Below are 15489 nucleotides of genomic sequence, written 5' to 3'. Positions count from 1 at the left end.
CAGGAGAGGCAGAGTGCAACAGGAGAACGGGGACACGTCACTGTCCTGATGACAAACCTCTGCTCTGCCACAGCTGACCAGGCATTTTTTAGCGGTGAGAATGAGCGGCAACCTAGTTTGCTTTAAAATACGCCTGCCAGCCCTCAGCGGGCCGTGGGGGGGGGCTGCGGGGAAGACACAGGACGCAGGCAGTGGTCTGCATGTCTGTGCACTCACCGGTTAGATAATCCAGCCCCTCCAGCAGCTTCTTCTCTCTGGAAAAATCTAAAGCAAAGTTTTCAAAGGCGTCATTAAAATTGATATCTGGTATCAGAACCTGAGAGGATGCAGTTGCCATGGCGACCCTGAAAGAAAAGAAGAGACCATCAATACGCATCAGGGTGCACGCTGCTCTCGACACCCAGCAGCAGCGAGGTGGGGGATTAAAAGGGTGCGAGCAGCCTCACAGGGACATTACATGCTGCTGGGAAACCGGCTTGCACCTACTAACTGCTGCTCCTGCTCCAGGAGAGTGGCCTGGCCTGGGAACAGGTACCCAGAGAGGTGGGGGGGGCGCCATCCTTGGGGGATCCCAGCCCCGACTGGCCCCCGAGCTCCCTTCGGATTGGCATTTCCACCACTTTCCCCCCATGGAATGATATTTGCTCCCACAGTAGATGTTCAGCTTTGTTAGGACCTGCCATGCAACTTGTGTCCTGCGAGGGATGGGAAGCGGCGACCCCCCCAAGCCCCGTGTTTATTTGAGGGCAGCACACCACAAGGCTGCAGGGGGGAGGACGGGGCGTCCCTGGGCAGGGAGCTGCGACCAGGGGACAATGCCAGCGACATCCCATCGTTGTCCCGAGCCAAGCAGGCCAGCCCACCTCTCGGCCACGTTCCTGGCCGTCTGCAGGAACCGCGCGTGGTCGTTCTCCTTCAGGATGTGCTCTGCCTGGTTGATGAGGACCGTCGAACGCTCGAGACACTGCCGGCAGTTAGCAACCTGCTGGGCCAGCTTCCGCAGCTTCATCACCTGCGAGAGGAGCAGAGGGAAGCAAAGGTGCTCAGAAGCCAGCATGTAGCTTGAAGAGCACAGAGGAAACCAAATCCTAAGCCAGGGGCTGCTCAGGGGAAGCAAGGAGTGGCAAAACAGCACGGAAATGTCCCCAAAGGCTCTGGGGAGGGACAGCAGCAGTGCACTTACCATGTTAAATTTTGCTTACAGGTGGGAAAGCCCCAGGGAAAAGCCTTCAGACTGCTCTAAGGGTCTGTCATGATTTAACCCCAGCTGGTAACTAAGCAGCACGCAGCCACTCACTCACTCTTGTGCCCCTCCAGCCTTCTTGCTGGCTGGGCATGAGAAGCTGAAAAATCCTTGACTTAGTCTAAACGCTACTTAGCCACAACTGAAAACATCAGTGTGTTATCACCATTCTTCTCATAATGAATCCAAAACATAACACTATACCAGCTACTAGGAAGAAAGTTAACTCTATCCCAGCCAAAACCAGGACAGGGTCCCACGTGTGACCGAAGCAGGACAGCAATGCATCCTCTCTCCAGTCCTCCTGTGCAAACAATGTCATCCCCCCTGTGCGAGCTCTCAGTAGATTTGGCCGGGAGTGGAACACTCCTGCAAAGCAATTCAGCACAGGGCAAGGAAACCTCACGCTGGCTCAGCCCCAGCAGAGCTGCTGGAAAACATCACATTTGCAGCCGCAAATCGTTCTGCAATTAAAGGTGAGGTGCTGCAGTAAGACAGGACAGGAGTTACCCACAACACAGGGAAGCAGGAGCTGAAAAACCAGCCCAGGCACTCATTTGCACCCCAAAATAGGGCGCACAGCTTGAACAGGCTCTGTTCCGTCCACACAAGTGTCCTGTGAGTCCCGCACAGCCCATGCTCAGGGCTCTGCCATGTCCAGTGGAAACTCAGACCTGGCCCAGTCACCGTTCAAAAGGGGACATGAAGTGACTCCATGGAAAAGCACCTCTGGCACTTCAGTCTTTTCCCTGCAAAGCTCTGTGGAAGATATTTACTGATGGCTTAAGACAGCACTGAACAAGCCATTAAGGAATAAAGAGAATAGGTTTGATGGCACCTCTTCTCTCTTCTGCAAAGTACTGGTGCTCAGCAGTAGTGAGTGGAGCAAAGAAACCAGAAGAAACATTATTTCTTACACAAAATCTCCATATCTCAGGAGAAAGCTGTGCTGGAGCACTAGGAAAAGCCCCTTTGAAACTCCCACTTCCTTCATGCAGTCAGGGCGAAGGTAAATGAAAGGCAGGCACAAGCCCTAGGTCATCTCTGAAGCTGCTCATGGATTGCAATGGCCATATTTCTGTAGGGTCTACTCAATTAAGGTCTACAGCTCCAACAACAAAATAACCACGAGATGCAACCCTCTTCATTCCCTCCTGTCTCTACGTGAATACACAGACACGTGTGCAGCCACCCCTGGTACCAACTTCACCCCGGTAAAACTCAGTCGCCCCGGGGCTCAGACCCTGCAGCATCCCTTCATCTCCCAAAGAGCACGAACGGCACCGAGCAGGAGAGTAAAGGGCTGGAAACCCAGAAGCAATGGGGCCTTGTCAGAGACCGGATAGCTTCACACTGGAAATGGGAAAATTCAAACATGAGCCAGGAGCTGAGCAGGTCAGAGGGAAAAGGGAGGTTACAGAGGAGCTGACAGATTTTGGGGGTAGTTCTCCTGTTTAAGCTGGGAGCACAGGGGAGCTCAGGAAAGCCAGGAGCTGGAGGTGGCTGAGGTCAATGCCATGTGTTTAAAACCCGCTGTACCATTGTTCTGGCTGTCTGATGTTCCGCTGGTGCCAGAGACAATATTTTGATTTAGGAGGAGCAGTCCTGGATCCTACATCGGCACCAGAGAAGACACAGAAGAAAGGAGGCGGAATCAGCACACTGGGAATTGCGTTGGCAGCCAAGCTGGAAGTAATTCTGTATCTGGAAAAGCAACTTGAGAGGGGCAACAAGGCACTCGCTAATGAAATATAAATTCCCACTGCCCTGTTCCTGCATGCATCTGCAGCAAAGGACCCCACAAACACTCAGGGGAGGGGAAAGCAAATTTCAGCAGATGGAGCCTGGCCGGGAGTACCTCAAACAGCAGATTCTAAAATGATAAATCCCACTTCAGACCTCTGCCCTGTGCTCTGCAGCCGCATCCCACACGAGGCTCTCCTGAACATTGCACAAATGTATCTTAAAATGAAACGAGCAGTCCTCCAGGAGCATGCCCGCGGCACCAACCAGAGAAGCGCCGTTTCCTCTCACTTATTTAGCACAGACTTGCAACCAAGCATCATGCTGGACTCATCCTGTGAGAATGCAAAGGCACAGATTTAACAGTGTCCTCTCTGCTCCATATGATCACCCGCAGCTCTCCCAGCCCACCTCCAAAAGGACCAGCTAGTACGTTGTGCTGCTCAGCTGCACGCCTTCCGATTATTTCCTTGTTTCCTGTTTTTAACGAAGGAGCAAGGTATTTTGCAAGCCTCGTGAAGCCGCCGTGACAGCGGCTCCCAGAGCTGCTCGTGTGGCAGCTCCTCTCCTCACTCGCCAGCGCTGCCCTGCAGCACGCTGTCAATCCACACACCCCCCACCCCGTCTGCGGTTTGAAAATCCATCAGGAAACAAGAGCAGGAGCTCCCAGAGGTGACGGGAGGCTGCTCGAGCTGTTCTTCCGAGGTATCAGCGCTGTCAGTGCATTTACAATTAAGTAGCGTGCTAATCCCCCAGCAGACAGCAGGGCCCTGCTCCCCTTGCACGGCTGCAACCGTGGCCCCTGGCACCTCTGCAGGAGCTCAAAATAGACAAGACCAAGGGTGAAAAGCCAACAGATGAGCTCCGAGCACCTCAAGCCAAGAAAAAGCCGTGCTTTGCATCCCCCCCAAACACCTGAGGGTTTCCATTGCACCCTGCGACACGGCTGGGTGCCAGCCAACGGACCCCTGCATGACCAGCACGGCACCCACCTGGCTGCACCCACTCCAGTGCCGGCCACAGAGCAGCATGCTGGGCTGCAGCAGGAGGGGACCTCGGGGTGAATTACCAGCAAGGTGAGGACATTTGGGCGTCCTCCAGCCAGCACCATGAGCTCTGCAAAGGCACCCGGGGTGAAGCATCCCTTGGGAAGCGCCCGCTGCGTTGCCAGCACAGATGAGGACATCACCCACCAGACGTGAGGATGCCCCTAGTACCTGCCTGCTCCAGCCATTCGGCAGAAACACCTGCTGGACCCCGGCACCCATCCCATGAGATTTATTACCCCAGCCAGCCCTGTGCTGGCTCCGTTCAAGCAGCGAGGAAGCTCAGGTTAAACCCGGGAGGTGACGACATGTGGCCAGGCAGCTGTCACTTGTCAGCAGAGATGGCAGAGCTGTTAGGTGACCAAGGTACAAGGGAACCCCACACGTTATCCCTCTTCCTTCTCCCGGGCTTTTGGAGGGTGTCAGCTCCCAGCCCCATGTCCCCACAGAGTGATGCTGGGCTGCAGCGTCTCCTTGCACCCACAAAGATCCCAGATGGGGCTGACCATGCCATGGCCACGGGTCTCAGCACAGAGCCACAAGCCCAGAAGGAGCTGGACAATGGGAGCAGGCAGAGGAGTGGGGGAGAGGGAAGAAGGGAGCAGAGCACATCACATCACCGTGGTTTAATCACTCCGCTCCCCCTGCAGAGGCTGGCCAGCTCCCAGACACACAGCCACATACACGTGCAGGGCTGGTGTGCCGGTGGCCAGGAGCAGGACCAGACGAAGCAGGTAGTGCTTGTTAAGCCACATGACACTTGGATTTGTTGCCACTGCTGTTATCAGGACAAGATGTGCAGCCTGCTTCCACCGCAGCAAGAAGTCACAGGCTCTGACTTGCTATTGACTTAATGCTCAAATGTAGTTTGAACTACAGTGACAGCAAATAAATAACACTGTGAATTCAGAAACACTCCTGCCAGGGCCCTGCAAGCTGCCACGTGCCCAAAACGCTCCTGGGGTTGTCCTGCAAAACCTGGCCTCGCTCCCCATGGCCCTGGCAATGTCGTCCCCCCCAGGTCCCACGGGGCTCGAGGTTGTATGCAAACACAGAATCACAGAAGGGTTTGGGTGGGGAGGGACCTTCAAAGACCACCTAGTCCACCCCCGCGCCGTGGGCAGGGACATCTTTCACTAGATGAGATTGCTCAACCTCAACCTGGTCTTGAACACTTCCAGGGATGGGGCATCCACAGCTTCTCTGGGAAACCTGATCCAGTGGTAAAAACTCTCTCTCCATCTTTCTCAGAAGCCCCCTTTACCTACTGAAATGCCACAATAAGGTCTCCCTGCGGAGCCTTCTCTTCTCCAGGCTGAACAACCCCAACTCTCTCAGCCTTTCTTCTAGCAGAGGGGTTCCATCCCTCAGACCATTTCTGTGGCCTCCTCAGGTCCCACTCCAACAGGTCCACGTCCTCCTTGTGCTGGGGACCCCAGAGCCAGATGCAGAGCTCCAGAGGTGTCTCACCAGAGCTGAGTAGAGGTGGAGAATCCCCTTCCTCGACCTGCTGGCCACGCACCCAGGGCACAGTTGGCTTTCTGGGCTGTGAGCACGCATTGATGGCTCATGTCCAATTTTTCACCCACCAGCATCCCCAAGTACTTCTCAGCAGGGCTGCTCCCAACCCATTCATCCCGCAGCCTGTATTGATACTGGGGATGGCCCCGACCCAGATGCAGGACCTTGCACGTGGCCTTGTTGAACCTCATGAGGTTCACATGGGCCCACTCCTCCAGCCTGTCCAGATCTCTCTGGATGGCATCCCTTCCCACTGCCCCAGCACAGAGCCACCTCCAAGGGCCTCCTGGCCAGCAGATGACAGAGAAGACTTCAGTTTTGTTCAAGCCTCTCCCAATACAGCCGTCCTTTACCCGACAGCGGGTGGGCTAAGAGCCCCTGTTCTCTACTGTGCATCCTGCTGAGGGTTTGTGGTCACTGCTGCTAGACTCTTCTGTAGTTAGGACTAGCAGCCCACAGGGTAAGTGCTCAGGGCACATCGGTTTGTGAGAAAAACCCCAAAGCCCAGTCTTAGTGGTGGGACCAAATATCCAATCTCTCCCTCGGGGCAGCAGAGCTGGCACCCAAGGGCTGCACCCTTCAAAGGGCCAAGGAAGCTGGATGGTGCTTTCCCCTCCTGATACGCAATAAGTGGCAATCACCCCTAAACCCGAACTCTCCTGGCCTCTTCCCAGCAAGGTAGGGCTGAAAGCGTGGCTGCCTTGGGATCCTGCCCCTCACCAAGCCACCCCGCTGCACTTCCCACCTCTGAGGAGAGCATCCCATGGAGACCTGGTCCATCCCAGTGCCAGGGTCTGGGGAGGGCTGGGGGAAGCCATGTGGAGAGTTGGCCACCTTACAGGATAAGACATGCGTGAACAAAGCCAGCAACACAGCATCTAAACGATGGCATGGATCGCTCCATAGCCACTGCCATTTGCTTCTTGTGTCCTCCTCACTTCCCGGCACACCGGCAAGATTATTAGTGAGCAAGAAGATGTTGGCTTGGATGAAAGGCATCCAAACAAGGGAGTCAGAACCCGCGACAGAAAGCACAAGGGACAGGTCCATCCAGAGCCCTGGGGTCTGGGGGGATCCTCTCAGGCTGGTCAGGAGTTCTGCAACCCCCAAGGCCCCAGCACCAAGACTCAGGGACAGGGAGGGCTGCCACCCTAGGGAGCATCCCAGGGGTCGGCGTCGGGGGGAGAGGGCAGGGAGCAGCACGCCGCAGCAAGCTGTGCCCTGGCGGCACGTAGCGGGGAGGAGCACGAGCTCATCTTCGCTAGCAGCAGGCAGGCACAGCTCAAAATGGCTATTTGCACAAGGAAGCTATTCTCCTGCTGGGGCTTAATGGGCTGATGGATGGTTCATTTTACAACCAGCCTTGTCAGAAAAAAAATTATCAAAAGGAGAAAAAGGAAGAGAAATAAGATGACTTTTGTTTCACGGGAGGACTTGGGGAGCTGTGCAGTAGCTGTCAGCCTCAGGCAGGGAGAGGCAGGAGAGCCCCTGCCCTTGCTACAGTCACTCCCAGGAGCCACTGGCGTGCCCAGACCCAGCTCTCCTCAGCCACATCCCCGCAACGACCACAGCCTGCGGCATTAATCCCAGGCGATGCCTCCACTGTGCCTAAGGGAGAAGGAGGTGCAGATGCCCTGGCCCGAGGCCAGCCGGGGCTGGGCTGCGACACCAGCACCGGCAGCGTCCTGAGCAGGCGACGTGAGCGCTGGCACCCGCCGGCCGGATCTGCGCCGTGGCAGAGTGCTCTTCAGGGCAGCCCAGCTGCCTGCTTCCCTCCCGCTCCTCCTCTCACAACCTCCCTGACGATTTTCAATGCCTCCTGGGTCCTTCCCAAGTATCCCCACTGCCTCGGTGCCACGTTCACCACGGGGTGCTGCCCAGTCTCATGGGTGGTGGTATCCGAGTCCCGGCAGAGCACGAACCTGAAGCCCTGCAAGATGCGAGCCCAGCTTGGAGCCGCACATGGGTTCCTCAGTATCCGATCTCTGGTGGGTTTCCAAAGACATGCATGTGATGCATCCAGGGAGAGCTCTTTTTTAGCATTACTGGAATAAAAGATACCTAAAGGCTGGGCATGGCAGGTGTCACTCTCCAGGCACTCTCGTCTGGCATCCTCGCTCGCACCCATGACCACGCACAAACTTCAGGCTGCTGCTCCGGTCCTTACATCTCTCTCGCTGCCTTGTGGAGGTGGAGGAGCTCCATCTCACAGCTACCACAGCAGTCCTGGGAGGAATTGGCTGCCCCGTCCCAGGCCAAGGACTGCCACTCTTTCCAATGCCGTGTGCCACCGTGATCAGGCTCTTCCATGCATCCGTTGGGCCATTTGTCAGGAAAGGCAGCCCAGAACAAATGGAAAACCAAATGGCAATTCAGCAGGAAAGCAGTATTTCTCACTCTGCAGTTGAAGCACTTCAAACCAGGCACAGTCTTCAGCACTTCCTCCTTTCTTCTGTGTCTGGAGCTTTTTAAACTCCAATGTTTGCGGCTGGGGCTCCTCGGAAAGGCTGTTTCCCGTTCACACTTGGAAATTGTTGCTCAGAGGTGTCGAAAGCAATGGAGGAAACCTGCCCAGCCTCCCCGCAGTCAGTGCCGGCAGCACAGAGGCTACAGAGAGGCATTGCTGTGCTGCAAACCTGCAAGTTTCCATCTCCAGCCCAATTTCACTGGCAAAGAGGCTTATTCCAGTTTTGGGGGAGCTTTGGAAACCAAACCCAGTCCCCTCCCTGGTACCACTAGTACCACCGTCCCCACATCCATCTCCCACTGGTGCGGTGCTGGGTTTGCAGCTATGTGAGCACAAGCCCACTGCTCCTATCCCAGCAACGTATAAGCAACCGAGCATTGCTTCTGCTGATGGTTTTGGGCACTAATCAGGACCTCTCTCCTCTCCCCAGCTGCCAATTTGTAGGAAAATAACATCTTTGAGACATCCAGCTCCCTGCTAAGTATGGCTGAAACTGGACAACATGGTCAAAAGATGTTAGGGGAAGAAGGTGGGAAGTGAGAGGCAGACAGACAGATGGACCAGCAGAAGGCACCGTTACACAAAACATGTTCCCTGAAGTGGCTGGGATAAAAGCAGGCATTTTAAAGCTTCCACTCCTGCCAAGGGTGTCTTGAGAGTCAGGCTGCTTGCCTCTCTTGCATATGCATGCAGCACAACCTGCTCCCAAAACTCTTCCTGGAAAAAGTTTGATCTGGGGCGATGCTGCTCCCCAGCTTAGCTATTGGCACTGTGATGGATGCAGAGCTGGTCCCTAACACACGTTCAAGCTCAGTAAGAAAGGTGAAGGGCTTGTGCATGTGCACTGTAAACTCCTGTGGACGCCGCTCAGAGCTACAGCCAATCCCTCCAGCCTCTCTCCAATGCACAGAAACCACTGGGAAAAGCCAGAACACGTGGAACCAGTGGAGGAAGGGTCCAAACACCCCCCCAAAGAAAAGGGTGAGAAACCAGCTCACCTATGGCTATGCTGCAATGCAGAGTGTGTAGCCTCTCCTTTACCTGCAGTGTGGGGCTCAGATGGCCCTTCAATATTAATTCTACATTATTACATTAGCACCACCGTGTTAGAAAAGCCCTGAGGAAGCTGTCTGGACCAATCCAAGAAACTGCACTAATGTGTCATGCTAATCAATGTTCCTTCCCTCCTCCAGCCACGTCAAGCATGTGCCCTGTCTGCAGTGGAAGAGCCCTGGGGACAGCAGCAGTGAGGGACACCCAGACCTGCACACCATTTGGGGCGGCAGGGAGGCGAAGGTGCGTGCACCGATGGCTGCCCAAAACAATTCCTTCACAGGCAAGGCAACACATGCTGCTAGCAGCCCCTCTGCTTACAGCTGGGACATCCCAGCACCACAGGCTGCCAAACTGATGGGCTGTGCCCGGAGAGGAAGGGCAGACCCTGCAGCAGCCAGCCCACAGGCGCAGGAGGGGACCCTCGAACCCTGGATGCACGAGCCGGCCCTCCTTACCTTCGTCTCCTTGATCTTGACGGCGATGACCTGCTTGCGCTGGCGGATGATCTCCATGAGCTCATCACACTCCTCCATCAGCTTGGCCTCATGCATGGCCGTGTTCACCTGGCCAGGAACAGCAAAAGCACACGCCGTCAGGAGGGGACACACTCATCCCTGAGCCCAGCAGCCCTGCAGCTCTCCCAGTGCAGACCAGGAGGGATGTGATGTATATCCTCCATGCTGGGCCCCAGGTCTGCTGGCTGCCAGGGGCTGAGCTGGGCAGGAGATAACAGCCCCGCAACGCAGACAGAAGCAGGCTGGCTCACCTGCATCCATTGCCACCCCAGCTGGAGGAAGGAAAAAGGCCAGAGGAGGATGTGAAGCCCTCTTTGCTGCATGTCCAAAGTCGGCACTGGGTGGCTTGTGGGGCACATGCTCTTCCATAGGTGCCGTCCCCTCCCTGAGACCCGGAGCATGGGCTGTGGGGAGGTGGCAGCCCAGGAGCAGCAAGCCCCCGCAGCCACAGCTGCATAGCTTTCCAGCAAAACTTGGGTACCACTGGACAGCGCTGACACCCAGCACTGGCCTGTGCCCACCCTGCACAGGGATGCTCAGGGATCTCTCCACCTCCCTTCCTTGGGCAGGCTGCATGTTTTTGGGTGCTCTGCACAGACACAGCCGCACCGCTTGGGCTGCTCTCGGCACTCCCAAGTGAACCCCATCCTGCCCTCGGCTATGGGGCAGCTGGAGGTTACCCTGCCCTAGCCATCCTGCTTCGAGGTGAGCAGCACAGGCTTCTTGCAGAAGCAGCGAGCTTCACTGGCCTCCCCTCCTGAGCGAAACTCGCAGCTCTCTCATGCACCTACACCGAGGCAGTGCCCGTGTGCTAGTTAAAGCAAGAAGGGGCTTAAAAATGAATGAGTGCCCTGCTTGGAAGAGCAAGGGTGGCCGTGACTTCAAAGCATCTGCAGAAGTGAGACTGAAAGCAACCACTCGGCATGGGCAGAGGGAGGGAGCGCAGGCAGAGCCTGTGGGGAGCTGCACGGCTGCAAAGGGCACATCAGGAAACACCGTGTGGGGTCTTAATGAAGGGGCTGAACCGGCTCAGGGCAGCAACAACTATGGGCAAGTTGGGCTAGTGTAGCCATCCCACCTGTGCTCCAGCCGCTCGCTGTGCCAAGCTGCAGCCCCAAGCTCTGCAGCATGGTGCAGGGCCCCGGGGAGGAAAAATCTTCCCCTTCCTGGTGCTGCAGGATGCTCTTGGCAGGGCTCCAGCACTGGAGCTTTCAGCCCACAGAGCAAGGAAGCTGGGCAGCCGCTGGCCATGCCACGCTGGTGCTGCCAACCCAGCAGGCAGGGCCAGGCAGGCAGGCAGGGTGGCAGCCCTGGGCTCCACAGATGCCTCCATTGCCCTTATTTTCAGCCACAGCACAGTGCTTACAGTGCCTTGTGGTCACAGAGTGCTCCTTGGGAGTCTCTCTCCGAGCAAAGCCTTTTACAAATAGCCATCTTCCCCCTAAAACAATAAAAATGTACCGGATGCTGCTGGAAGCACCTGCTGCTCCAAAAAGCCCCATTTCTTCATAGTGCAAAGGTTTGGCAGGATGCGTGCCCAGACTGCAATAAATCTTTAAGCTTTCTCCAGCTCAAGGCAAATTTCTTACCGTGCTTGCAGTTCACTTCCTAAACTGGGCACCATCCCCTAATGGATTTTGTTCTGGGCTCACAATAAGGGAAGCCTGGTGATGCTCAAACCCATAATTCTCCTCCCCACACCATCCCCTCCTAACCACCGTTCCCAATGCGAGACACGCAGCTTCGGCTGGACCGGCCCCCAGCAGAGTAACGGAGCGAGCATCAAACAGCACTTCCATGATCACAGCCATCTTCCAGGCTGCTGCTGGTATTTCTCCCTCCCTAACCTCGTTCCTGGTATTTATGGTTCAGTGGCAAAAAAAATACAACCTGCTACACAGCACAACCCGTTCTTCCTCCCACCCTGCCCTCCAGAATCACTGCACCAAGAGGAGGGACTTGAGCCAGGAGATGAGGAGACCTTGTGTAGACCTGGGCACCTGGGTCAGTCCCAGCAGGGGACTGAAGATGACACAATCAGACTGGCCAGAGCTTTCCAAAAGTCACCTTCAGGTCTGATCAGCTATTGCAAACCACCTTGGACATGATGCGGTCTCTTCCAGACCAGGTCTGGTCTCCCTGTGGCCTCTGCCATGTGGACAGTTGGCCAGGATGATAATTTTGCTGCTTAGGATCTACCAAAACATGACCACGGGGAGAACACACATGCTCCCCTGCTGACCAGCAAGATACCCACCAGGCAGACAGGGCATTGCCAGCAGGCTGTGTGGCTCTCAACGTGCTTTTGGGGAAAGCAGCAAGATGACACTCAAGCTCCTTGGTCTTGAAGGGACAGATGCTGCAAACAGGGGAGACCAGCATGTGAGGCTCCTCCATTTAGCTTGGACTCTTGAGCAACCGATTCTGAAGCTTTGCTCTGGAAGATGCTACTTGAGATCATCGAGGACCAGTAAACCCTCATCACCCCAGGCTACAGAGCCACACTCCTTGGCCAAGACAAGCGTGGGGGACAGCAAGAGATGGCAGCAGGACATGATGGCAGACTTGTCCCATAAGACTTCAAAGAAGAGCAGAGAAGCCCAAGCAGGAGATCCATTGATGATTTCCTTCTTCATCGATCTCCCAAGTCCATCGGTCCCTCTGCACAGACATCACTGCTGCGGGTGCAGGAGCTATCGGTGCCCAGCCAGGCTCTGCCACGCAGGCGCCAGGCGTGTGCCAGCAGCACCGGGTAGGACACTGGGGACCTTAGAGAGCAGGAGCCCTCCCCAAGGTGATCAGAAGCTGAGATGCTGGAGGATTTGTCTGAATTGCAGCTCCTCCAGGTAAACTTGAGCGGGTGCTGCTGGCAGGAAGGTGGAGAGTGTGCCCTTCAGAGAGACAGGATGATTAGGATGCAGGTAGTGGGGGGTCAGCATGCTGGGGACACAGGGAGGTCCCACCCTGCCCCTTGAATGAGCAGAGATGAGCATGGCATCAGCCGCAAGAGGCAGAAGGAAACAGTAGCTTGCTCCTACAAAAAAAGCTGCATGTGTCCTGCTTAATTTAAGCTAATTAATCCCTGCTGGACCCCCTTTTCAGGCTTCAAATACACAGGGGTTTTTTTATTTTTTTTAATTTTAAAGCTGAAAGGAAGGCATGCAAAGAGTGCAGTGAAAGCACAGGCAGAGGTTTCAGTCCTCTGTCTCCAGGAAAGACCAGCATGCTTGGGAAGATGGATAGGAAAGGGGGGATACACTTTATAGAAGGGGAATTGAGGCCTATCACTTAAGTTAAACAGTGTACTGGAGGACATAAGTAGGTTTTCTTCATTTTGTACTCTCAAAGCTATGCGAAACGGTGGAGAAGTCTGAAGGCAACCCAGAGTTAAACACATTTGATACAAGATCTTTTTTTAAACCTGGCCAGCAGATTATGCAACACTGAAGTGGGAGACAGCTGATGGTCTGCAAAGATAACTCCACTGAGAAAAAACAGCGGATGATCTTCCAAATCTGCTGCAAGGTAGCAGAGAAGGGAAATCAGACCCAGGGTTTGGAGCCTGCAGCAATCTGTGCTGGCGACAGCAAAGGCGACGGCGCTGCCTTGCAACCCAGGCTGTCACAGAGGATGCTGGCAGCACGCTCGCCCCTGGAGGCACAAGTGCAGACAGAGAAGGCCATCACTCGAATTCCCCAGGAGCACAAAATCAGGACTGTTTTGCAACTGTTTGCAGCCACGACGCTTGCTGTTGCTGGCAGGAGGGAGCCCTGGGTGCCAGGACTGCAAAAACAACAGCAGGAGGAGAAGCAGGGGAGGTCCTTTAGCAAGTGCCAGGCTCACCCTCCAGCCTGGCATGCCAAGCAAAAATCCTGGGCTCCTCATTAAATTAATCCTAAATCTGAAAACCTACGCAGGGCAAGAAATCTGCAGCTCAGCCAGCACTCATGCTTTGGGAGACTGAAGGCAGATGAAGCTGCAGAGGCCACCACAGTCCCTTTCCCCAGCTGCCTACTGCCCAAAAAGGAGCATTTCCAGGCCAGGCTCCCAGCCCCAAAGTGCCAGCAGAGCACAGAGGCGGGATTTCAGACCAACACAGCTCTGCTGGCAAAAGCCCTGGCTCAGGCACAGCTAGATACTGGCCAAACCACTTTTATTAGGAGGAACTAGTTCCCAGGTAAATGCTGCATTTGGGGGTGAAGACTCGGCAGGTGCTACAATTGTAGGAAAGCTGGGCATGGGGAGACCTTTTAGACGTAAGTGTGTGGGGGGAATACTTCACCCTTCTCAGTGTGTGTGTGGGAAATGTGCTAGGGACAATATAGCCCTCCAATAAAAAGCAAATGGTAACACTCAAACCTGGGAAGAGCTCGCACTGCGGCTCGGGAAGGAATGAGGAACATCGTCTGAGCCCAAGGCGCGATTCACACACAGACAAACTTCCTCCTCCACACCCAGGCAGCAGGAACCCAGCTCCGAGATGGAGCAGAGGACCCTATCCTACCCCCACAGCACTGTCACCCCCAAAACCCTCAACAGGTTTTTTACTTCGTAGCAAGGCAGCCGTGCCCCAGGGGACAGGCACCAGTTTGCACCGAGGCCAGCCCTGCGGCTGCCACGGCACAGAGGGCCATCAGCCCACCTGCAAGAGCAGCTACACGGGCAGCATCTTACTGCCCTCCCTGATGGGGACATCGGGGTGGGTACCATCCCTGCTACCCACCCTGGTATTTTACAAACTCAGCTTCTTTGTAGGGTCATTACCTGCTCTCTTTGGTCCAAATTTCGATCGCTGCCACAGGATTTGGTCCCTCAGTGGCAGCCTCCCACGTGCCGTACAGGAGGGAGTCACTCCTTGCAACGCCAACGGGCAGCACAGGCTCAGTGGCTTGGGGACACTCGCAACATCCTTCTCTGGGATGCCTCCCTCTGCACTTCAGGGTGCTGGTGGCAAGGTTTCCTGGATGTAATGTGGGACTTACACTGACCATGACTTGATGGGCAGAGTAGGTTGGGATCACATGTCCGCCTATATGCAATGTCCACAAATAGCTCAAAAGCAAAATCCTCTGTATTCAGACTCATGGGAAAGCGTAGAGGGGCAGAGATATTTTCTACTTCACACTTTAATGTGCTCTCTGAAAAGGTGCCTCTGAAGGGCAGGACTGCATATTTAGTAAGACTGAAAAAAATGTATTTCAGCTGTTATTTTAAGGAGAACGACTGATAAAGCTGAAAACTCCTAAACTATGTAGAAAACAACAGCCTAGAGATGTGAAGCTTCCAGAATCAGAAAGAAATACCAAATAGCTTTCAATTCTTCACAGGTCAGTTTGTTAAGATGCTGGAGCTGGATTCAGAGGAGGAGGAGGTTTGGAAAGACATCCCACCACCCTGGCACATCCAGATGCATCCCTGTTCCATCCCTGGCAGGGTCTTGGAGTCAAAGCATGACCTGTAAGAGCAATGAGTGCTGATGACTGTCACCACGGCTCTGCAAGGATGTTCTGGCTCCTTCTCTGCCTGCAAGACATCCATTTGCTATCTCTTTTACCATAGTGACTCCAAACCTGCCAAGCCCTGGGTGAAGAGGCAGCCCAGGAGAGATATCTCCGACAAAAGCCACTGCTAGTGCAGAGCTAAAAATCCCCCTCGCCACCACAACACACCAGCAGAGAGAGAAGTGGGACAACATGAGCGACGCAGGAGCATCGGCACAGCCGCACTCGGGAAGGCCAGTCATGCTGCAAAACCCAGAGAAACTCAGACCGTGTCTCAGCTCCTTCCTCATGCACTGAGCTGCACTCAGCAGTGGCTTGCAGCTGCTGGCAGCACACACGGCACCGCTGGCGCTCTCAGAAAGGCATTTTGCACTCTTTTCCTCTCTCCAGATCATCG

The 15489-nt window shown here is 55.1% G+C and overlaps 1 protein-coding gene across 2 annotated transcripts in view; it reads right to left on the bottom strand.

Moving 5' to 3' along the window:
• The window catches only part of MID2 (midline 2), a 90026-nt gene that overhangs the window by 18022 nt on the left and 56515 nt on the right, over positions 1-15489 (bottom strand). For both annotated transcript variants that reach the window (XM_010567098.1, XM_010567099.1), the window contains exons 3-5: positions 9532-9639; positions 864-1012; positions 217-344 (exon numbers count right to left, since the gene is read on the bottom strand). In XM_010567098.1, coding sequence (XP_010565400.1) covers positions 217-344; positions 864-1012; positions 9532-9639 — 385 coding nt within the window. The remainder of the gene's footprint in view (positions 1-216; positions 345-863; positions 1013-9531; positions 9640-15489) is intronic.

The sequence above is a fragment of the Haliaeetus leucocephalus genome, unplaced genomic scaffold (assembly GCF_000737465.1).
Source record: "Haliaeetus leucocephalus isolate CR32 unplaced genomic scaffold, Haliaeetus_leucocephalus-4.0 Scaffold226, whole genome shotgun sequence".
NCBI classification, from domain to species: domain Eukaryota; kingdom Metazoa; phylum Chordata; class Aves; order Accipitriformes; family Accipitridae; genus Haliaeetus; species Haliaeetus leucocephalus.
This window is presented reverse-complemented; position numbering and strand designations above follow the sequence as displayed.